Source organism: Euprymna scolopes, chromosome 16 (assembly GCF_053919585.1).
Source record: "Euprymna scolopes isolate OS-2025 chromosome 16, ASM5391958v1, whole genome shotgun sequence".
NCBI classification, from domain to species: Eukaryota; Metazoa; Mollusca; class Cephalopoda; order Sepiida; family Sepiolidae; genus Euprymna; species Euprymna scolopes.
The window spans coordinates 42,720,264-42,743,757 of record NC_136497.1 but is presented as its reverse complement, the minus strand read 5'-3'; the positions used below and the strand labels follow the sequence as shown (position 1 = coordinate 42,743,757).

The following is a 23,494-nucleotide window of genomic DNA, read 5'->3' as shown; positions in this document are numbered from 1 at the left end:
GAGAGACATACAGAAAATGGAGGGATAGAGGGAGAGATAAATAAATAGATAGATAGATAGATAGATAGATAGATAGATAGATAGCAAGTGAGAACACTGGTAAAGCATACATTTCCTTTCGTCATTTTTAACAAATGTGTGCTTTAATTGTCAGATGAAATGTATGCTAAGATGTTCTTTTATTTTATATTACAGAACTAAAGCTTTGTAATAGATGACCAGTTACGTGGACAAATACTACTCTGGAGAGGATCTTAGTTTGCCGATAAACCTGACCCTCAACATGGACAGAAGCAGTGCTGTGATGAACACAACGACAACTTATGGGGGCGGGGGACCAGGTGGCCAGCTTTTAGAAAATGAAGTCGGTAAAGAAGCATTGGAAATTACGCGTTTGATTGTCCAGAAAATCCTCAGCCCGACTGTGTCCACCGTCGGTTTCCTCGGAAACACCCTTAGCATCATCGTTCTCAGTCGGCGCAGGATGCAAAGCTCAACGAACGTTTACCTGATCGCACTCTCCGTGTGTGACCTCCTATACTTGTTCTTCACCGTGACCCTTGGCTTTGTCCACTGCTCATATCGCACGCAACCGAAACTTGCTTTCTACTACATCCCTTACGCCCGAGTTCTGGCCGATCTCTTCGGCAACATAGCTGTCTGGTTGACCGTATCGTTTACAGTGGAGAGATACGTCGGTGTACGTTATCCCATGAAGGGCCGGGTGTGGTGCACAGTGCGGAGAGCCAAATTGATATCCTGTCTGGTTGTTCTTGTCTGTCTAATCAACACAAGCCCTGAGCTCTTCGAGATGGACATTATTGAAAAACAGTCGTCCCTTTCAAACAGTACCGTCGCCTCGTTCGTCTGTGTTACAACCGACTTCGCCAAGACGGACAGCTATCAGATCGGCTACTACTGGTGGTTTATCTCATTCTTCACATTCATCCCGATGGTGCTTCTCTCCGTCTTTAACAGCCTGCTCATACGGATCGTTTGGAAGGCATCTATCATCCGAAAGTCGCTGGCAAACTCCAACGTAACCGGCCAGGTTCAACACCAAGGTAGTGGGCAGAACAAGATCACTATTATGCTCATTAATGTCGTCATTGTTTTCCTTATCTGCCAGTTTCCCTGGACAGGTCTGTTGATCTACCGGACTTATATGTCAGCTCACGGGTTAAAGGTAGGTGAATCTTTGACACTATTAAATTGTTGACGACACACCTCTTTTATCGTTTATGCCTTTGTTTTCTTGTAAAATAATCTGCGGCTTATTATCAACTAGATAGTTTTGCAATTTAATTCCTGTTCATTGCTTTAAATTATTGAAAGGAAACTGCCTGATAAAAAAGAAGAGAGAACTAATTCGCAAGGAAACGAAAACAGAATTAAATTATTGAATTAAAAAAAGAAATTCAAAAATTTATTAAATAAAACAATTAAAGTTTCTTCTTAAAATGAGAAATCAGCCAAGTAAGTGATATGTTATGATTACTTTTTTTCTTTTTAAACATGTAAATAAATTTTACAAAATTTCTTATGAAGATCAAATATTTCGCTCGTTAAAATGCATTGTTTATATTCGGTGAAATTTGAAGCTAGATCAAAATATTTCTAACTTTTAAAGGGTAAATGAAATATTAATTCTTTCGTTAAATAAAACTCCTCTCTCCACTTTCTCTCTCTCTTCCCCTCTCTCTCTCTCTCTCTCTCTCTCTCTATATATATATATATATATATATATATATATATATATATATTAGTTTGACGATTTCCTACGGGAATGAAACGCGTAAACCATTATGTAGTTTAATTGCCATAATTATCTACATATATAATCTTTTAATTGCAGAAATTCCCCTCTGGACCAAAGTACCGTAGGTTTGCAACAACAGATGTCACATATAAATTCAATACCCTGGTAGCCACCATCTTATGTAGCATACGGCCGTCATTTCTGCCATATTCACTCGTGATAATAAAATGCTACGTCTGATGAGCAACATTACCACAATCGCTACATCTACATAAGAAGTTTTTACTTTTCTCTTTCAATATTTAGTACTTCCCCCCCCCCCCGCTACCAGTTGAGACTGGGTCAAATTCTATATTTTCCTACGATATTGTGCTTGCACCGCTATTAATTGGTTTTTACATGCATACACATAACATACTCTTTCCATTTTTCGATTCACAAATAATAAAGATTCCCCTATCCGATTTCGTCCATTGTGATTGGTTGAACTCTGGCCATTCTTATATTCAGGATTAATGGTATTCGCATCAATAAACGAACGCTAACTTACTATTCAAATATGGCGTCGCAATGATATATGTTTTCTCCTACTGACTACATTGCTTCGCTCTTTTTCTTAGATTATGCCGACAAAACACACTGACCCTATAATACACGAAATAAAATACATTGGTTCTTTCCATGTTACAGGATTTTTCGCTATTTAAAATTACTGATACACAGCGAAATTGCGGTATATGACGAGCACATGAACACACGAACACAGAAACACGACAACTTCAAAGAAGTAGATTTGTTTATCGCGTTCGTGTGTCTTTATATATGGAAAATTAATTGTCGCCGGAAAATCTGATCGAGATTTTCGTAATCAGCGTACTCGGAAACTTATACAAGTCGTCTATTTAAAGAAATTTCAGTAGGTGGACCTAATGTGAAAAAATACCTTTAAAAACATAAAATAAAAACAACGGTAGAAAAATAAAAGTAAATAATAAAAAATAGTAAGAGTTATGAACTTATTAGGGTAGATAGTTTTTTTTTTTTTTTTTGTTTTTTTTTTCGTTTTTGTAATGAGGTTCGGTCGATATAGGCGGATGGTTTTCGTCGAAGAAAATAGTAAAACTTATGAATTGTTTAGGGTACGTTGTTTTCATGGTCATTTTTTTTTTAATGACTTCCATATGTTTTCTATACTTTGACGGCTTTCGTTGTTCGGCTGGCGTCGCTGAGCGAGACTCGCGGAGGAACGGGATGTAATCTGCAAAAGATATATATATATATATATATATATATATATATATATATATATATATATATATATATATATATATATAAAGGGTGCCCAAAAAATCACTAAAGGGTTTGGAAGTTAAGTAGATATCTTTCTGTAATTTTAATATAATATGACTACGACTTTAAGATTTTTCTTTAAATGCTAAATTCAAACAACCTTTATTTATGAAAAATAATGTCTTTTAAACGTTGCCCATTTTCAGCTTCCCATATTTGTGCTCGTTCCAAAACATTATTCATGAGAGATTACCAGAATCTTTGAATTGCGATTAAACTCCCTTATTTCGTTCCTGATATTTCCTTCAATTCTTGCAGGGTTTGGGGTTTGTTAACATAGACTCTTTTTTTAAGATATCCCCATAAGAAAAAAGCCGTGGCTAATCAAATCTGTTTTGGAAAAAGCACAGATATGCAAAGCTGAAAATTGGCAACATTTAAAAGATATTATTTTACATGAATAAAGATTGTTTGAATTTTGCACTTTTTTTTCTCAATATCTTAGTGAGATAGTGTTGAAATTATAGAAAGATATCATCAAAAATAAAGAATCTATTGAAGTTCAAAACCCTTTAGTGACTTTTTGGATATATATATATATATATATATATATATATATATATATATATATATATATATATATATATATAACTTACTGCCATATATATGTATATATATACGAAATAATATATGTATATATATATATATATATATATATATATATATATATACGAAATAAAAAAAATGTAAAGTAACGTTCCTATTAACATCTCTATCCATCACTGAAAAATGAAAAGAAGTTCAACTGATATTTTTTTCTATTATATGTATACGCACCGATAGAATATCTCACAAAAACGTCTTGATAAAAAAATGACCGTATTATTAATAAAAGTTAGTGATTTTTATTGTGGATGGTTACATTTATAAATGGTTATCGTACAAAGAAAATTGTAATAAAAAATATATATGAACTGAGCATAGGTCGCTTGCAAAATGCCAAAAACTTTATTTACGTGTTGTATTTGTTTATCCTGAATACATGATTCAAAAACCAGCATATTAGTCTACGCCCCCTTTTCTCTCTCTCTCTCTCTCTCTCTCTCTCTCTCTCTCTCTCTCTCTCTCTCTCTCAGGATATTTTTTATAACGAAAAAAACAATTTTCAACACTAATTCTTCTTTATAAAAGACTTAATTTTTGTCTTTTTTGGGAGGGGTGGCATTTAAACAAATTGAGCCACAGCAACTCGTGGCCGAGTACGGCTAGTATTTTCATAAATTGCTATCCTCAAACATGCATAACTTTAAGCTGAGGTGGTGTTCCATTTCTTTTTACATTGAACGAAGAGAGGTATTTTTTTATTGTTGATTGACGTTTCAGTCCGCATTTTACAGTATTTCTTTTCTCTCTCCCTCTCTCTCTCTCTCTCTCTTTCTCTCTCTCACACACACATTCACTCTCTCTCTCTTTCTCTTTCTCTCTCCCTCCCTCCTTCATACATATCCAATTTCTCACTCTCTCCTTTATTTACTCCCTCTCTTAAGTTTTTTCTCACTTTCTTAATCGTCCCCTCTCTGCCTACCTCTTCTTCTACATACCGCGAAGCGCACTGGAGATACATACGTTTTGAAAGCACTGGACATACACACGTTTATTTGTCTATAAATATAAAAGCGAAAATGTATGTATGTATGTGTGTTCGCTTTTTCTAGGTGTCTACAAAAGGATTCTTACAGAGAAGTGGTCGCTCGCTTCACAACTTTTTAAAACTTTTTATATCACATATAAATCGTAATATCTCACACTTAACAACGAAGCTCGCCTGTCTATTTAATTTGCTCGATTTCGGGAAGATAAATATTCAATATTTGTCGCTCGCCGCATGTGGGTTAGTCTTTTTCCTATAACATCTTGGGGGGGGGCGTTCAGCAGTAAATGAAATCCCGCAGTCAAACTTGATCTCATTAACTCATTAAAACGAGCACCTGCTAAATCCAAGTAATTAAATAAATTCAAACGTGTTTCCGTAGACATGTTGCGGTGGGGCAATGGTTAACGTCGCACTTTGTTTTTTGTTTTGTTTTTTTTCACAACTTTGCCTCAACGGTTCGGATTCGATCCTCATACTTACTTTTTTTAAACCCCCCCCCCCCACACACACACACCTCCAGACACCCGGGCAACGCCGGGTACCCCTCGGTAGTATTATATAAATTAAAAATGAGACTTTTATATTTTTTATAAAAATCTCTTTATATAATTTTCGGTACTCTTGCATAATTTGACCCGAATTATCGTAAATTCCCGTCAAATAGGGCGAGACCGGCAAATAGTTCGAGACCGGCAATTATCGGTGTCAGCCGAGCGTCGTAACAGACGCAGACTAATGAAAAAAACAAAAGAAACCGGAAAAAATACAAATGCGAATAATCAAAAATAACAAAAAATGAAAATATGTTTATTTCATTTTAGTATTTAATTTTTTTTTTTTTTTTTTTTGCAAAATATTTATCAACAGAAAGTATTTTGTTTTTGTTTTTTTCTCCAAGAAAAGCTTTTTTAACCGTATAATTGTTAGGTGTAAGTGCAAGTTTTTTTTTTGTTTGTTTTCTTTTTTGCAACCGTATTTTTTTCTTGTTTTTTTTATTTTCAAGACTTGTTGGTCAGTCAAGTTCTTATGGTGGCATTGTCTATTTGTACATCTCCAAGAGAAACCATCCTTTACACACGATCTTTTTTTAAGTAAACATTTGCGTTTACAATTGTTGCACCTCATTTTGGGGAGATAGCAATTTCTTCTCCTGGCAATATGAGATTATCTGCATCGATGTTGTCATTTCTTTTTCTAACATGTATAGATTCTTGCTTGTCATTTTTTTGTTTGGTGAGTCTGAAAATAAATTTGTCAGCTTTTCTTTTCTTTTTTTTTTCTTTTTTTTTTTTTTTTTTTGGTTTAGCCGCTTTCTTCCAGATCAAGAATGTCGTCTGCTTCGATTTAGATAGCGCTTTTCAATTGGCTAATCAAACTCCCAAAAATTCAATGAAAAAAATAATAGTAAATAAATAATAAATAAGTAACTAATCAGAAAATAAAATGTCACCCCGCCCCGTTAATATCACCTTAAAAATTACTAAAAACATAACAGAAAAAAAAATTAAATAAATAAAATAAAAAGTCGAGTTAGCGTTTTTACATTTGAACAACGCTCGGCTGATACCGATAATTGCCGGTCTCGCCCGATCCATGCTTGACAGGAATTCACGAGAATTCGGGTCAAATTATGCAAGATTACCTAATTTTCTAATACCTTGTTTTACTAAGAACTAAAACTGTTATTTATTTTAAATAAATTTTCAGATTATTAGACTGATCATCGGAACCATCAGCAGATATAAAACACAATCAACCACAATAAATTTATCACTTTGTTTGTTTACACTGCACCTTCTGGTGATAGTCTACTTTTTATTCGGAGATTAATATCTGTTGTCTCAACCAACCATAGTTAGTTATTATTTACCACGTTGCCGGGAAGTTAGACAAAAAGTTACATTTCATAAGCGAATTCTGCATGACTTAAAATATAATATTTATGTTTATTTTACGACTTGCAACGCCGGGCGTCCTGATAGTATAACTACATTTATAGTCTCTGGTAAAGTTCATTATTCCAGAAATAGGTATATCAGCTTACCCTATGACAACAATAGAGATATTAATATCTTAAACAGTAAACATATGTCAACTAGTGTAAACTATTAATGTTTAAAATTGTTGCTTCAGCATTGTACGACTGCGAGTTGCGAGCGTCAGTGAAGTAAGCAAAAAAAATACATGAATTAGTTTTGTTGGGTGGCTATTTTCTTTCTTCCATATTCGTGTATTTACTATTTCAATAAATAATGAAATGATGCCTGTTTTCACCCATTTTGCAATCATTTTTTTCTTTTTTTCATCTTTCTTTGTTTCTTTCTCTTTCCTTTTTCGGCGCTGCTACAGATGAGCCAGTACACGCTGAAGATCCTCGGTAACATAACCAACCTCCTCGTCCAGTTGAACGCCGCCAGCAACTTCTTCCTTTACTCGTTCTTCAGCGGCGATTTCCGGCGAACACTCAAGAACTTACTATGCGGTTGCAAAGACGACCGCAATGTTTCTATAGTTATCGAAACCACAATGACAGGCACCCCTATTCGCCGGCCACTTTTCATCGACGCCAACTCCCAGTCGCCCGTCTCCCGGGAGAGGGCGTATTCAACATTCAACCAACGTTATCAATAAACCTTTGTCGGTACTCTTTCAGAATATCACCGCTGGCAGATTGACGACACAAATCAAGAACATAATAATTGTTCATAAGTATAATGTGTGAAACTAGAATCCAAATGAATGTGGAGATTTGGTTAAGTTTGTCTTGTCTTCTTGATGAATAAAATGAAATGTCTGTTTGTCTTTGTTTTACTTTTCGCTATAAATGTTGCACTCTTAACCTTGTGTCATATTTACAATAAACGAGTTGCCGTAATCATTACAGAAATACACGTTATTTGAACATTGGTTGTTGTGCTCTCTCTCTCTCTCTCTCTCTCTCTCTCTTTCTCTCTCTCTCTCTCACACACACATACACAGGCACACACACACACACACCACACACTCTCTGGATGTGCTTTTGCGCGATCGTCTCAGACCGAGAGAACGTCGTCATACAATTAAAGCGTTTTATTCATACTGTCAAAAGGAATAACTCGACACAAACTTGATGGTATATTCATCATGTATTCAACGTGAGTCTCAAATCGCTGATGAGTGGAGGGGGAAGATAGATAGATAGATAGATAGATAGAGAGAGAGAGAGAGAGAGAGAGAGAGAGAGAGAGAGAGAAAGAGAATAAGAGAGATAGAAAGAGAGAGCGGCGTACAATATATATTTAAAAACACTAATTAGTTATATCTTGTCAGCCACGTCCTTACACATCCGAACGTCTTATGTGCTTTCAAACAGACTCTCTTCATATATATATATATATATATATATATATATATATATATATATATATATATATAAATCGTGTGACATCAATCTTTTTCCAGTACACTCCCACAGCTCAAGCAACTTTCATTCCGCGAACTATCAAGTTGATCTCTGCCAATCCCTCCCATTCTCAAGTAACCTCCCATTCTCAAGTAACCAAACCACACACTATGGGACCTATCCGCTCATTACTCAACATAAATATTTTATTGCTCCCCCTCTGCGAGGAAATCTACACTCTAGAAAGTCACGATCAAATAAATGTATTTTTGTATTGAGTGCAAATCAACAACTAAACCGTATCTCGTGTCTTCAAAGCTTAATGAAAGCAGTTCTCCAAGATTGATGACACGCTATCCAAGATGACGTGCTATCCAAGATTGTTCCGATGGCTGAGTGTACATGATGTCGGTGGAGAGAAGATTCTCGCTCTGGAATCAAAGTCAATGCAACAACACAAAGAAAAGAACAAGATCCCAAATTTTTTTAAAAGGTCGTTTTATTAGACTGTTAATGCTGGTTCCTTCTTTCCGAACGGTGGCGAGAATATGGATTGAGGCTGCGTATTTTACTGACTTGGCTTCCTTACTACATTTATCATCGATTCTTCAATTATTTCTTATCACATCTCGTCGTATCAAGCTTCCAACTAAGACTCCCGGCTCTTCGCTTTACGCTTTCTTATTTAATGCTATTTCCTGTAGCTCGTGTTTTCACAGGGTACAATGACCACCCAACCCCAACGCCCAAATTCCATCCCACTCCGTCTGACATTTATTTCTTGTTTACATGTTCATGTTTTTCTTGTAAATTTTAACCACAAAATACGTATTAGAGGACGTACATTTAATATTCAACATACTCAGAAACTATTTGTAGATATCCACCAACTATATTTGTGGATTATCATGGGCTACGTAAAATCAATCAACATCAAATCTGAAGCGGGCAGTTATTATTTACTCACTAGAAGGAGTCACGCAGGCCATCACCAAAGATTGCTCTTTGAGAACAACTTGTAGTGTTCCCTGGAGTCTCCCTAGATTTCCAGTACTCTCCACCTCTTTCGATAACTTTTGCAAAAGAATTTGCGTTATAGCAACAGCTGCTTACCATTAATTTCTCGTTGGCAGCGACCACTGGTCTTCACTGGAATTTGGGTGACAATAAGTCCCAGTTCTCTTTGCACTTAACAAGCGGAGGTCTGGTTAATGCTTTTTATCCTCAGTCTTGCTATCCTCTTTGACCCTTATTTATTTGGTGCCATGCCATTTATGGTGACACATACAAAAAAGGTTATACTCTTGATTCCATGTGATGCTCCTTTGCCTTTTTCATCGGTAGTCGTTTCTGTGTGTCCAATTTGTGTTTGTAATTCGTGTGTGTTAGTTTCTACATTCAAGGGTTTTCCTTAATATTTCTGTAGTTTTTATTATTGTTGTGCGTTGTATCTTCTCAGCCATCCTTCTGATTCCAATCTCTCCCATTCTTTATTCAAAGTTTTTCAGTATCGTTCCAAGTGCTCCTACTATTTGTGGTGTTATCTTAACTTTTTCCATTTTCCAGATCCCTTTGTGCTCTCTGACCAGTTCCGTGTATTTTCTCCACTTCTCCGTGTCCTTCATCTTCACTCTGTGGCCTGCTGGACCAGCAAAATCTACAATCTAACAGGATTTTTCCTTCTTGTTAACTATTATGATATTCGGTCTTCTTGCTTGGATGGGTTTATCTGCTTGTATTTCCATGTCCCATAGGATCCTGTTATATTCATTTTCCAATACTGCTGCCGGTTTGTGCTCGTAACATTTGTCTGGGTGTTAAAGATGCAATCTTCTGCATAATTGCCAGTGTACGAAAGCTGTGTTTGCAAGAAAGAAAACAGACGACTGGATTCTATTCTACTAAAAAATTAATTTCACCAAAATTTACAACTTTTTACAGATATGTACACTCCAGTTCTTAGTGCATTTTTAAAGTCTCAAATCTCTCTTCTCTTCTTCGTGATGGCACTCAAGCGAAATGGAGACGGGTGGCGGTGGTCATGTCTGCCTTCCGTGATTCACTGTGTTTCTTCTCTTTCTCTTCTTCGTCGCTATTCGTCGCGCGCACTTGTTCAAAAGAAGAGGGGAAAAGAGTTTATTCTCTTTGGTTTCTCTTTTCCTCTCTCTTTAAAAGTTTTTTTTTCAAAATGTGTTTTTTCCACGTGCGCGTTTTTTTTTTCTATATTTTCTTTGTGTTTTATATTTCTTTTTTCTTTAAAGTTTTTTTTTTGCAAAATGTGTCTTTCACGCGTGCGCCCTTTTTTCAAATTTGCGTTTTTCTATTTTTTCGGTTTTCTTTTCTTTCCCTTTTTTCCAACCTTTTCCGAGTTTTTGTTTTTTTATTTTCTTTTGTTTCTTTATTTTTAACCGTCTGTCTGTCTCTTTCTATGATTAAAGTCTTTTTTTTTCTAAGTTCGTCGTGGAAAGATTTTTTCCCCGTGATAACAAAAATAAGATATGTTAAGTCGATTTCATCCCTTCAGGGGCGATATCCTGGTCACGGCACCAATGTGGCACCCGTACTCGTCGCGGCTACCAATATGTGACCCCGCCTTTCTTGGTGAGGTCACGCAAGGACCCCTCATCGTCTACAAAAAAGTTCGGCTCATGATGTCTGGTTCTCCGAAAGACTATCACATAAAATCCAGGTATGCTGAAAATGAATTCTCTGGAAGCGGAAATATGAAGCTCGCATAGGTCAGAAGGAAAACAGACAATTCAAATTCTATTCTACTAAAATTAATTTCACAAAAGATTTACAGTCTTTTTACACATATATATATATATATATATATATGTGTGTGTGTGTGTGTGTGTGTGTGTGTGTGTGTGTGTGTGTGTGTGTGTGTGTGTGTGTGTGTGTGTGTGTGTGTGTGTATATATATATACACTTCAAGTTCTTCGTCCGTTTTCAATTCACAATTATTATTCTTCTTCGGAGATAGCACTCAGGCGAAATGGAGAGGTGTGGCGGTCATGTCTTCAGGGAGCGATATTATTATCTCGAGATTCTGCGCCAATCTTATTAATTTCGAGAAACATTAGCCTTATATACTCCGGGTTGAGTCGGGGTGGAAAATCCCCTAAGCCAATCAAATTAAGATACGTGTCTGGGGAAATCCCCAGATGCGAATTGTGGGTGTGCAGTTCAGCCAATATTACTAGTCTTGAAATCTGAGACCCAAAATGATATCCTTTCCCATGACCTCCAAGGTCAACGGCTGTCAGTCAGAACACCTGGACCGGGGTTCCTCAGTCCATACGAGTGGCACCACTATTATTCTAACATTTCCTGTTGTCGAATTTTTCCAAATAGCAAAATATACATCTGGCCTTTCAATAAAACAAAATATATACCTGATTTTGACAATAATCCAAATATATATCTATATCTTTCAATTCAAGTCTTTTTCATATCCGCTGTCGTCCGGGATTAATTTAAAAATTTTACCCAGTAATTATTCTTTCTGTGTTCTGCATTATGCATCTTTCTAATTCTTTTTTGTGTTATTCTCACAGTCTTCTATACAAACCAGCCCTCTTCCTCCATCTTTCATTTTCACGTATAATCAGTCAGTATCATCCTTCGGGTGTAGTGCATTGTGCATCATCATGAGTTTCCTGGTTTTCTGGTCAAGATTCCTTAGGTTTTCCTTAGTCCAGCTTATAAATGGTCCAGAGTATACCAGTGAAATAGTCCACGCGTTTATTCCTTTAATAAGGTTTCTGCCATATAGTTTAGTTTTGAGGAGTTTTCTTGTTCTTCTGTGGTATTCCTTTTCAATTTTCTCTTCCATTTCTGTTGCTTCCATGGTTTCTGCTTCCAGCACTCCCAAGTATTTGTAGCTATCATGTTCACCTACTGCCATCATCTCTATTTGATTAGGCAGTACTATACATTGTTGCTTCCTACTCATGGTCAGCAGTGCACACTTTTCCCTGGCGAATTCCAATCTGGATATCCTGGCTAAATATTCTGGTTGTGTTTATTAGCGTCTCCAGTTCTGTCTTTGTTTTTGCAAACAGTTTCAGGTTATCCATGTACATTCAATGGTTCATTCTTTTTCTGTATTAATGAACTTGTATCCGGTTTGGTATTGTTTATGTATATTGTTCAGGAGCAATTATTATTATTATTATTATTATTATTATTATTATTATTATTGTTGTTGTTGTTGTTGTTGTTATTGATATTGTTGTTATTGATATTGTTGTTGTTATATATATATATATATATATATATATATATATATATATATATATATATATATTAATACGATAGTGTGTGTGTTCTTTTGTGTGTCACGCTTTCCGGCAAATTTCATTGGTTGAGATTTAAGAACACACACGCAATCGTATTAATATATAGATTAGACTCAATATGAGTTAATGGATTTGGTGAGTGTTTAATGAGATACCAGGCATAATCTCCTCTTTCTTTTCGAATAGAGGAAGATGATAGTCTGACGCATTTACTTCCGGTAATGTGATGACGTCATTATCTTTTGTTAAAAAAGATGCATGTAATATATTTATGATGTACTACATTGACATAAGATGTCATATTCCAAAAGTCACATGGATGTGCTGCTGATCCCAAAAATAAGGTAAATGGATCAGTGCACGCTAAGGGGTTTATTCGTAACATTCCAAAAATAACGTAAATATATCAAGTAATCCTGAGTTCATATTTTCGTCTTTAATATCCTCACGGCAGTAATTGCAAAAACTCTTCTTACACTCCAGTTCTTAGTGCATTTTTAAAGTCTCAAATCTCTCTTCTCTTCTTCGTGATGGCACTCAAGCGAAATGGAGACGGGTGGCGGTGGTCATGTCCTGGAAATGGCTGAAACAGTTTATGATTTAAACATTATGTATTTCATGTATATTTTTAACAGTGGGTGGAGGATATTAAAGTCATTGGAATGCTGACAATGATACTACACTCAGAAATTCATGTTGAAGTAATGGTTGCCTAATTTCTAACCGTGTTAATATTTTATGTATTAATTTCGAAAAGCTGCTGAAACAGTTTATGATTTAAACATTACTTTATTTCATGTGTATTTTTAACAGTGGTGTGGGGGACATGAAGTCAGTCCCGGAAATGGGCAAAACCATTTACGTTTTAGACATTTATTTAATATATATTTTTAACAGTGGGGTGGGGGGATAAGAAATCAGTCCTGGAAATGGCTGAAACAGTTTATGATTTAAACATTATGTATTTCATGTATATTTTTAACAGTGGGGTGGAGGATATGAAGTCAGTCACAGAAATGGCTTAAACAGTTACGATTTAGACATTACATTATTTCGTGTATATTTTTAATAGTGGGTTGGGGATATAAAGTCAGTCCCGGAAATGGCTGAAACAGTTTAAGATTTAAACATTACTTTATTCCATATATAATTTTTAACAGTGGGATGGCAGACATGAAGTGAGTCCCGGGATTGAATGAGATAAGCGCAAATATATACTAGCAGAATACTTAGCGTCCCCTAGGATTGAACGAGATAGGTGGGAAACATATAGTAGAAGAATACCCAGTGTTGCTGGGATCGATTAAGATAGCTGGAAAGATATATACTAGCAGAATACGTGGCGCCAACCGGGATTGGATAAGATAGGTGGAATATATGTACTATGAGAATACCCGGAATTGATTTATGTGTTTGTAATGAAATAATCAGCCTAGGCAATATATCGAAGTTATATTTTAGTAAGGGGGGGGCGATAATGTCGGTTAAAATTACGAAAAATGATTGTCGAAATTAATAACATATCCAAGAATTATGAAAAATAGTAAAATTCGAGTTAATTAATTGGTGTGTTAGTAATAAAATAATAAGCCCAGACAATATATCAAAGTTATTATTTTAGTAAGGCGAGGAGCATTAATGTGGGTTAAAATTATGAAAAATGATTGTCGAAATTAGTAACATATGCAAGAATTATGAAAAATGATGAAATGTGAGTTAATTGATTAATGTATTTTTAATGAAATAATCCGCCCAGGTAATATAGCAAAGTTATTATTTTAGTAAGGTGGAAGCGACAAGGTGGGTTTAAATTATGAAAATTATTGTCGAAATTAGTAACATATTCAAAAATTATGAAATGTGAGTTAATTGATTGATGTGTTTGTAATGAAATAATAAGCCCAGGCAGTATATCAAATTTATTATTTTAGTAAGGTGGGAGCGATAAGCTGGGTTTAAATTATGAAAAATGATTGTGGAAATTAGTAACATATCCAAGAATTATGAAAAATGATGAAATGTGAGTTAATTGATTGGTGTGTTTGTAATAAAATAATCATCAAGACAATATATCAAAGTTATTATTTTAGTAAGGGGGACAATAATGTGAACTGCTGCGAATAACACTTCATGACTGTTAGCCAAGTAGTGGTGAACACTTTTAAGCTCTCCACCGATACATTCTTTAGTCGCAATCAATTCCTCTTCCTCCTTTCTTTCTTGTGATATACAGCCTGAGCACATTAGAATTTGGGTAAAGTGCTTCATACTTGAACAACAGTCTCTGTGTGTTTCTATCCAGCTTTTTCATTTATTCCTGTGTCCATTCTACAAAAGCTGCATTGTATCGAATTACAATCGCCGATGAATTGATGACTGAGAACAGGTTCCTACTATTCTGTCTAGATTTCAGGATCAGTTTGAGTTTCCTCATATACACCTCTTTCGTCTTCTCTTTTATTTCATTGCAAAGCATCGTATCAAGTCCAAGCACATCAAGGTACTTGTAGCCTTCTGCATCAGAATATAATGTCTTACCATTTGAATAAATGTTGCCTTTCAAAGCTCCTCTCTTCCCTCGTGTAAGACTAACTTCTGCATATTTCAAAATTCCAAACTCCTTATTTATGTCTTCACTCCACTGCTGTACAGTTTGAACCAGAAAGTCAATTTCCTTTTCTATTTTGTAAAACAATTTCAGATCGTTCATAAAGAACATGTGGCTGATCTTTGGTCTATTCTTCTCCAGTTGATATCCCATCTTTGTCTCTTTTAGTACATGCATGTGTCAATGGTATGAATTCTATTATGAATAGAAGTGGCGAAAAAGAATCTATTTGGAAGATTGTCCGTCTGATGTTGACTGTCCCTAATAGCTTACCATCTGAAAAAAGTTTGGTTTTCCAACTGTTCATGCTTTTCCCTATGAACTCAATTATATTTTTTCAACCATCCCTACAATTTTCAAGGTCCTGAGTACCCACGAATGCGGCACCATATCATAAGCGTTCTTGTAATCTATCCAAGCTACATTCAAGTTTGTTTTTCGTCTTTTGAAGTTCTTTAAAATACATTTATCAATCGATAGTTTGTCTTTTGTTCCTAAACACCTTTTCCTCCCGCCTTTTTGTTCTACTCGTAGTAAAATGTTTTTGACTTCTGGTGGGGGTAAATATTTATTTTATTTGGTAAAAATAAATTTTACAAATAAAAATGTGGCACAAGGCCGAAAAAGGGGGTGGGGGTTAATGTTGTCCTAACTAACATTTAACTTAACTAGATTCTTTCACCAAAATACTCAGTGGACATCCTACTTAAAACCCGAAAATTACAATTATATATACATGATGTGGGGGTTGGGGATAAAAATCTTATTTACAATGATCGAATGAGGAATATACAATGGCAAAATGGTGGTTATTAAAAAGAACCCCCTCACTAATAATTGTGGCAGGTAGAAAGCTTTGTCAGTCGAAAAGATGTAGGTCCCACGAAAACTTACTTTATTAAAAACACCACAAAAATGGCCTACATCACTGACAAAACAGTCTATCCGTCACCTAATTGATGTCGGGAATGGGGATTATCGAACCAAAAGCGGGAAAGGGGGGAGGGAGATGGGGCAGGGGCGAACTAAAAAGATGACAACATGCATACTCTAGCTAAGTTAAAAAAAAACGAACAAAAATGCCTAACTAGCCTACTCTAGGTGGTCCGATGTATGTCTACGTTAGTTCAGGAAACCCAAAATTCTTAGAGCCTAAGCAGATTCAAAAATAGAACTTAAGATCAGCTCCATTCATTCCACACAGTCGCGAAACTTTCACCCACCTGTCGTTGAAATTTGCCGGAGCGAGTTTCACCTTCTCCTGCTTAATTCGCAGTTTCATTCGATATTTGAAAATGAGAACAAGCTGGGGAGCAGTGAAGGTCTCATCTCCGTAAACCTCCTTTTGTCGCGTCGTCCAAATCAGGCCTCTCATAACTGCTAGCAAACACAGAAAAACATAGTGTTCTTCTTTCTTCATGGTTGGTGCCCAGTTGCAGCACGGGAAAACCGACTCCAGCACAAAAGCGCCCGCTCAGCATGCGAACCGTGAAGCCTTCAACTAACTCACACAACGGCCGAACGATGGCGCAGTGGAAGAAAGCATGATCAGGGTCTTCCTCCCAATCTCCGCATCGGACACAATTAGGTGTCTCCGTAAAACCCGCTGCGTAAAGTCTTTTGCCGACCCAGAGGGCATTTCATATTACCAGCCAGGTGAGTGATGCCTCGTAATTATCGAAGCAGCTCGACCCAGGCGCCCAAGGCCATATTAAGCGGCGCTCCTCCTTCGTAAAACCAAACTCCTCAATCTTTTAGTCTTGAACGGATCCCCTCACTAAGGCCCAATATAGCGCCTTGCGAGACAACAGCTGAGTGTCAGAGAGGCTTTCGTTGACTCATAGAAGAAATCCAAGGCCTGCCGACACTCGCGATAGAAAGGGCACTCGTTTCGGGGCAACTTGTGTATCTCCCCCTCAGCCGAATGCACACTCTCCGAAGCCTGAAAGGCTTTCTTAGTGTCTTCTATCCAGAAGACACCGTTTCCCTCACTAGGCGTACACATTCGATCCAGGTATATCAGTCTAAGAGTGTGTCTACGTGTTTCCACACTAGGCATACCCAGACTGCCTTCAGACGGATGCAGGTAACAGACCTCCCGGGTAACCATGGCTTGCTTTCCGCGCCACAGGAACGCAAAAGAGCACGCACCAGATCAACTAGTGTGGTCTCTTGGAGTAGAAGTACTGATAGACAGTAAAGGATCAGGGGGTAGATATGAGAATTGCATACCTCTGCCCGACCCTTCAAAGACAGGTTTCTCAAGGCCCACAAATGAGATGCGACCTTGACCGCTTCCAATACCTCCGACCAATTTTTCTCCAGCTAGAGACCGTGGCCAAACCAGACGCCGAGTAGTTTGCATGTTCCATCAGTCCAACCAAAAGGTCTCTGAAGGGGCATACCCCTCCAGGAACCGATACATAAGCCAATAGACTCAACGTAGTTAATTATGGCCCCTGTGACCTTGGTATACTGACTTGTTTCTATGTCGACGACTCTAATCTCGGCACTGCTCGTTACAAGCACAGTCACGTCGTCGGCATAGGCGGTATACTTTACCGGGGTAGAGCCACCTGGCAAAGTAATCCCGTGAAGGACCGAATTCACCCAAAGCTCGCGCAAATATGGCTCAAGCGCCAGCACATACAGCATTGGGGATAACGGGCAACCTTGACGAATCGATCTTGTTAACATAGAGGGCTTCGACCTCACCCCATTCACTTCTACCATAGCACCGGGGTTGGCATCCAAGAGGCGAATCCAGGACCGAAACTGGGGACCAAACCAAGCCGAGCGAAGAACAGCCTCTAGGTAACGATGGTTTACTCTATCGAATGCTTTGTACTGATCTAAATTGATCAGCCCGGCTTCTGTGTCGACTTTTTCTACGATCAAGCGTATCGTGTGAAAATTATCTTGAATCGTCCGGCCCTTAACAAAACAAGTCTGTTCGGGAATTATTAGATGGTGAAGACAATCTGCAGACGATTTGCTAAGATCTTGGCCACAATCTTTAACTCTGTGTTTAACATCGTTAAGGGCCAGAAATTACCTATCCCATCCCCTCCATTTTTTTCTTTGTGTAACAATTTAATGATCCCCCTGATAAAGTACTGAGGTATGCACCCGTTCCTAAACCAGGAGTTAAAAAGTATGGTCAGCAAAGGAATAAAAATGGGCGACAGCCTCAAATACACCCCATAGGGCAGTCCATCAATCCCAGGGGTCCTGTCTAGCCCGACCTGTTTCAAGGCCTCAATGACTTCTTCCTCTTTTATACTACCTTCACACCTAGCCGCTTTGGTCGCCTCCAGGCGAGAAAATTCGGCTAAAGAGGTGTCAAACTGTTCAATAGTCAGACCGGGGTCCTTAGTAAAAAGTTCCTGAAAAAGAGTTTGAAAACCCTCCAAGATTCCGTTGTTTGAAGTTACGGTTCGTCCGTCCGGCAATGTGACACTGGCGATGTGTCGATCAGCAGAACGTCGAAACTCCTCCGCACGCAGTGACGCGGCCATATTTGTTATCTCGTTTGGCGCTCTTTTTAACCTAGCCCTTACTAGTAATTCCTGGTCCTCCCTGTTATCCAAGGAGTCCAGTTCAGCCTTAACTATAGTATAGCTAGCACTATCCCCCTTCTCCACCGCCCTTTCTAATCTATCTTCTAGTGCCGCTTTCGCTGCTCTAGAACTACGGTTGAGCCGGCGACTAAAATCATCAGCGAAGGACCTAATAACTTTTTTAAGGTTATCCCACCACTTATTCCCGATGATAGCCCCGTCAATTCCCTCTGTATTGTTAGTAGAAGCTGTTCCCGGAAATCCTTCACATCGAACAACGACGTGTTGAACCAGTAACTATCTATCCTAGGTTTAACGCTATCTAAGTTTACTCGAACCCGGACAAGCCTATGGTCCGAATAAACTATATTATGAAAACTTGGACAGTCTAAAAGCCCTAGGTCGACTCTCCTAACTAAGAACCGATCGATGTAACTCGAAAGTTGCACCGGACCTGTCCAAGTCCATACTAAATCCCTGGGTTTTTCGTTTCCAAATTTATCGACAAGATCAAACTTGTCGACAAAGTCTCGTAACGCTTTAGCATCCCGGTTCTGATTAGTATCCCTTGTGGTATTAACCCCACGATCTAACTCGGGATCCAGGACCGTGTTCCAGTCTCCCGTTGAAACTAACCGGCGAGACGAATTCATGAAAGGAAACTAGCTCAGTACGGTTATTGGCCGCATAAACCCCAATAAAACGAAATGCTACATCCTTTACGGTAACATCCAGAACGAGCAATCTTCCCTCTGGATCTGCATAAATAGAGTCAAACGATGCATCAAGAGTGCGTTTAACTAGCCAGGTAACCCCCCTTGCATGGATATCATAATGTGCTGAGTAGAGCTGAAAGTCTCTAAGGAGCACATCCTGATAGTCACTTGGAATAAAGTGAGTCTTCTGTAAACAACATATAATCCACATCAAGGCGTTGAAGGTTGCGTGCAAATCGAAGTTTACGAGAGGCGTCCCTCAACCCTCGGACATTCAACGTAGATAATCTTAAGGAAGCCATCTTGATTTACTTAGGGTTGGGAATCCTGACCGAACATAGACGGTGTCCCCATGGATCCTGTGGTCATCTCAGTGGTGATTGACCCATCAGGGGACAGACCGCCGAAGTCAAGAGTAAAGGTAAGTTTAATGGCCCTATACAATGTTGGATACATTTTGATAGGGACCCGTCCAACGCATGATTCTTTCATTTTTAAAATGTCATTGTCATTAAAGAAAACGACTGGAGGAAACAAATTAAAGGCGCTATTTGCTTCCTCCATCATTGACCAAACTCCACTCGCCTCAGCTCTGGGCCTAACAACAGTCAATAATCTTGGGGCTTTGGGGAAATGTTCAGGGTTTGCGATGTCTTTTTTTTAATGTTTTTTAAAAATAAATGTTTTTTTGTAATCCTTGTTTTTATGCGCCTTCATAACTGTTTCTCTTTCTGCTGTTATTTGGCAGACTGCTTTGCCTGTAAAAAATGGAGGGGATTTTTTTTCCGAGATTCACTCTCCGAAGAGGGGCTCCTGTGCCTTTTTTTGTCTGACGGGGTGGGAGGGGGCATATCTGTTTTCATGGGAGAGGGGGGAGGAGTGCTCTGAGGTGTGTTAGCAGGTGTGCTAAAGGGAGAAGGTCTCGGGCTTGTTTTCTGAGGAGTGCCTAGAGGAGTCATTTTTTTTTCTCTTGACGGGAGTGAAGTGTTAACTGGGGCTGGTACGTTTTTAGAGGAGCGTTTTTCCTTGGGGCTTAGATTTGGTTTCTCTGGGAACAGGGACTCGGGGAAGGGAACAAATTTTTTTTTCACGTTTTCCATCTAATCTTTCTTTTAATTTAAGTAATTCCTTGAATTTATTCCCTCCTGGGTCCTTGCTTGTTCGAATCTCCAGTTTTTGTTCTTTTGTTAATGATTTTGCATATATTTTGGGAGGTGATTTTTTGATCGGTATGACCTTCCATTCATTCTTCTTTACTGGTGATGCTGCTTCTGTGTTATAGACCGCTTCGATTTCTTCAGGTGACATTTTGGATGGGTTGGTTTTTTCTACCTTCTCAGGCATTTTATATCCAGGTTGTGCGTTTGGCTCTAAGTACTGTAGTACCCGGTTTTTTGGATTTTTCGTTGTCTGCTTCTTGGAGCACGTATATGTTAAGTGCCCACTTCTCCACATATCCAGCATGCTGGTATCCTTCTTGCCACTACTATTGATAATTTTTCATCTTGCGCCTCAATGTAGTAAGGTATTTTAAAATATGCTTCCTTATTTAACAAGATGTCAAATGACTAGACACCATTATATTGGTCGACATTTACCCCTGTGATGTCTCCATATTGTAATAGGTATGCCGCTAAATATTCACTTGGTATTACACCTGGGACTTCAAAAATGGAAATGGCTGTCCGTCTCCGTCCCAGGTATTCCATCATCAGAATGTAATCCGTTGTTATGATCTCGTTCTTTGAGAGTTTGATGCAGTCTTCTTCAGACTTGAAAAGGGCTGCCCAGGTGTTGTAACCTTTTGTCTTCGTAATTCTCTCCGCCCTCATTCCTACAGATGCAATTAACTTCGTAACAATCTCCTTTGTTGATCAAATAAGTTTTTTGGTCTTTTTATCAATAACAAAAAGTAGTATGGTCTTTTTTGCGAATTCTTCTTGTCTAGTTTGCTCCACTATACTTCCATTCGTGGTAACGTGTTCTACACACTTCTTGGCTTCCTCAAGGGCTCCTTCCAAACAGCATTCTCTACTTCTATCTTTTCCTTCGCCGGCTCCATCGGCTCACAGCTGGCAGATGCCATGGCCGACGGGTAATGAGAAAAAAAAAGAGGAGAAGATCCGGCACTTAAAAAAGTAACAACGGGGGAAGAGAAGAAAGGGGAATAACAAATTTAACAATATATAACAATAATAATAACAACAATAATAACAGAATAAGCGCAATAAATATCATACACGACCAAAAGACTTCTGATGGGGGTAGTTATTTATTTGCCGCCCACTTCGGCAAAATGTGGCACAAGGCCGGAAAGTGGGGATCCAGCAGGCTCCCCTAAAGGAGGGGCACTCCTGCAATTTTTAAAAATTGGCTGAGTAACTCCGTCGGCATTCCCCGGTAGGGGCGCCTCAGGCAGTAAGCAATTAACTTACTCCACCAGAAAGCCCAGTGGCAAGGCCTGGGAAGGTGTACCTCCTAGGTATTACCCAGACGGCGTACCTCAGTCCAACAGGTGCTGGGTCAGTTCCCAGCCCCTCACCTGTTGGGCTGAGTGTCAAGTGACGAATCCTTGACGAGTACTACTACCCTATCTCCCTGCAGCCGAAGCCGCTAGGAGACCTTCCCCATCTTACTTATGATGGGGGTATGGGGACTGGATTCGCTAATCATTTTTATAACCAACGGCTGTGCTAAACAACCAATGAAAACGTCCCAAAATTATTATAAAAATTGTCGAATTTTGGATTCAATCAGTTCGCCGTTTACTACGTTACAGACAGCATTTAATTCTTGGCCGCCATCTTGGTTACTGATCTGAACTATGCCGCCATCTTGGTTACTGATCTGAACCATGCCGCCATCTTTGTTCAACACAATATCTCAGAACTTAAGAGGTTAACTACGCCACAGACCGCATTTGATTCTTGGTCGCCATCTTGATTACTGATCTGAACTACGCCGCCATCTTTGTTCAACACAATGTCTCAAAACTTAACAGGACCATTTACTTCAAGATGATCACATACTTTTGAACTGATTATCCCTGTCAGTGTCTTCCAAAGCAAGTTCAAGCAAGCAATTGGTCTATAATTTTCAACATCTGGTCCTTTAGCAGGATCTTTCATTATTAAAACAATCCTTCCCACTACAAGCCATTCTGGTATCTGACATAATCTGACACAATCATCCAGAGAAACAGCAAGCTTCTCATAGATTCCTGTGAAAGATCGCAACTAGTACCCATGAAATCCATCAGGTCTGGGTTCTTTTCACTTAGACATGAACTTCATTTGTTTTCTCAAATCTGCAACAGAAATGTGAATATCCTCTTGTTTATGCCCTTCCCGTCTTTCACTTACTCTAGCCACGTAGTCAGCATCAACTTTGTGGGAAGTCTCTTTTGAAAAAAGTTCTTTATCAAAACTTTGTAGTTTCTTGAGGGTTAGGAACCACTGTTTAGGTTTCACTTCTTTCCAGATTTCTAAAAAACCGTGACGGGTTTGTTTTGAATAACTTGTTGTTAAACTGATGATTATACCTATTAATCTTGGAAGCTTTTGCCATAAGCTGCTGCTTTATCTCTCCCATAGTTGGCTTTCAATTATTATTATTATTATTATTATTATTATTATTATTATTATTATTATTATTATTGTCGAGTTAATCACTGTTTGTTTCCATAAGTTTTTTTACATATGTTAATCGCACAAAATATATCCTAAAATATTCTCCATTTTTTAGGATTGATTTATGTTTGAAAAAACTTCCATTTTAATTGTTTTAATTAGCTGCATTTTGTCATTAACTCAGTAATTGGTCCATATTTTATTAAGATTTGTTGCGGACCAGGATATAAATACCCTAATTCGCTACAAGAAAAATAATGAAACGAATTGAATGAAGGAAACAAAGAACTCAAATGGTGGAATAAAATAAACATGTCGTTTATTTTATGTTGAGAAATGAAAGTCTTGGGTGTACACGTGTTCATTCGGCCGTTGACGACTACGCACGTGGAAGGAAAGGGGAATGCAACAGAGAAACGCGAAGTGGCAAGCCGGCCTGTAGAAAGAGAGGGTTAAGCTCAGTAGAGAGTCGCGCACATGTCTGTGTTGATGGACTAAAACGAAGGGGAGATAGAGTGAGAAAGTCAATCCAGGTTATGGAGATAGAAAGCGTATAAAGTGTACGTACGGTCTGATAGCTTTTTGTCCCACA

General features: G+C 38.1%; 1 protein-coding gene across 8 annotated transcripts in view; it reads left to right on the top strand.

Moving 5' to 3' along the window:
• LOC145295929 (sex peptide receptor-like) overlaps positions 1 to 7,501 on the top strand; it is a 701,703-nt gene extending 694,202 nt beyond the window's left edge. For all 8 annotated transcript variants that reach the window (XM_080141813.1, XM_080141812.1, XM_080141810.1 and 5 more), the window contains 2 exons: positions 196 to 1,186; positions 7,053 to 7,501. In XM_080141813.1, coding sequence (XP_079997939.1) covers positions 215 to 1,186; positions 7,053 to 7,334 — 1,254 coding nt within the window. In that variant the 5' untranslated portion in view covers positions 196 to 214 and the 3' untranslated portion in view covers positions 7,335 to 7,501. The remainder of the gene's footprint in view (positions 1 to 195; positions 1,187 to 7,052) is intronic.
• Positions 7,502 to 23,494: the final 15,993 nt, after the last annotated feature.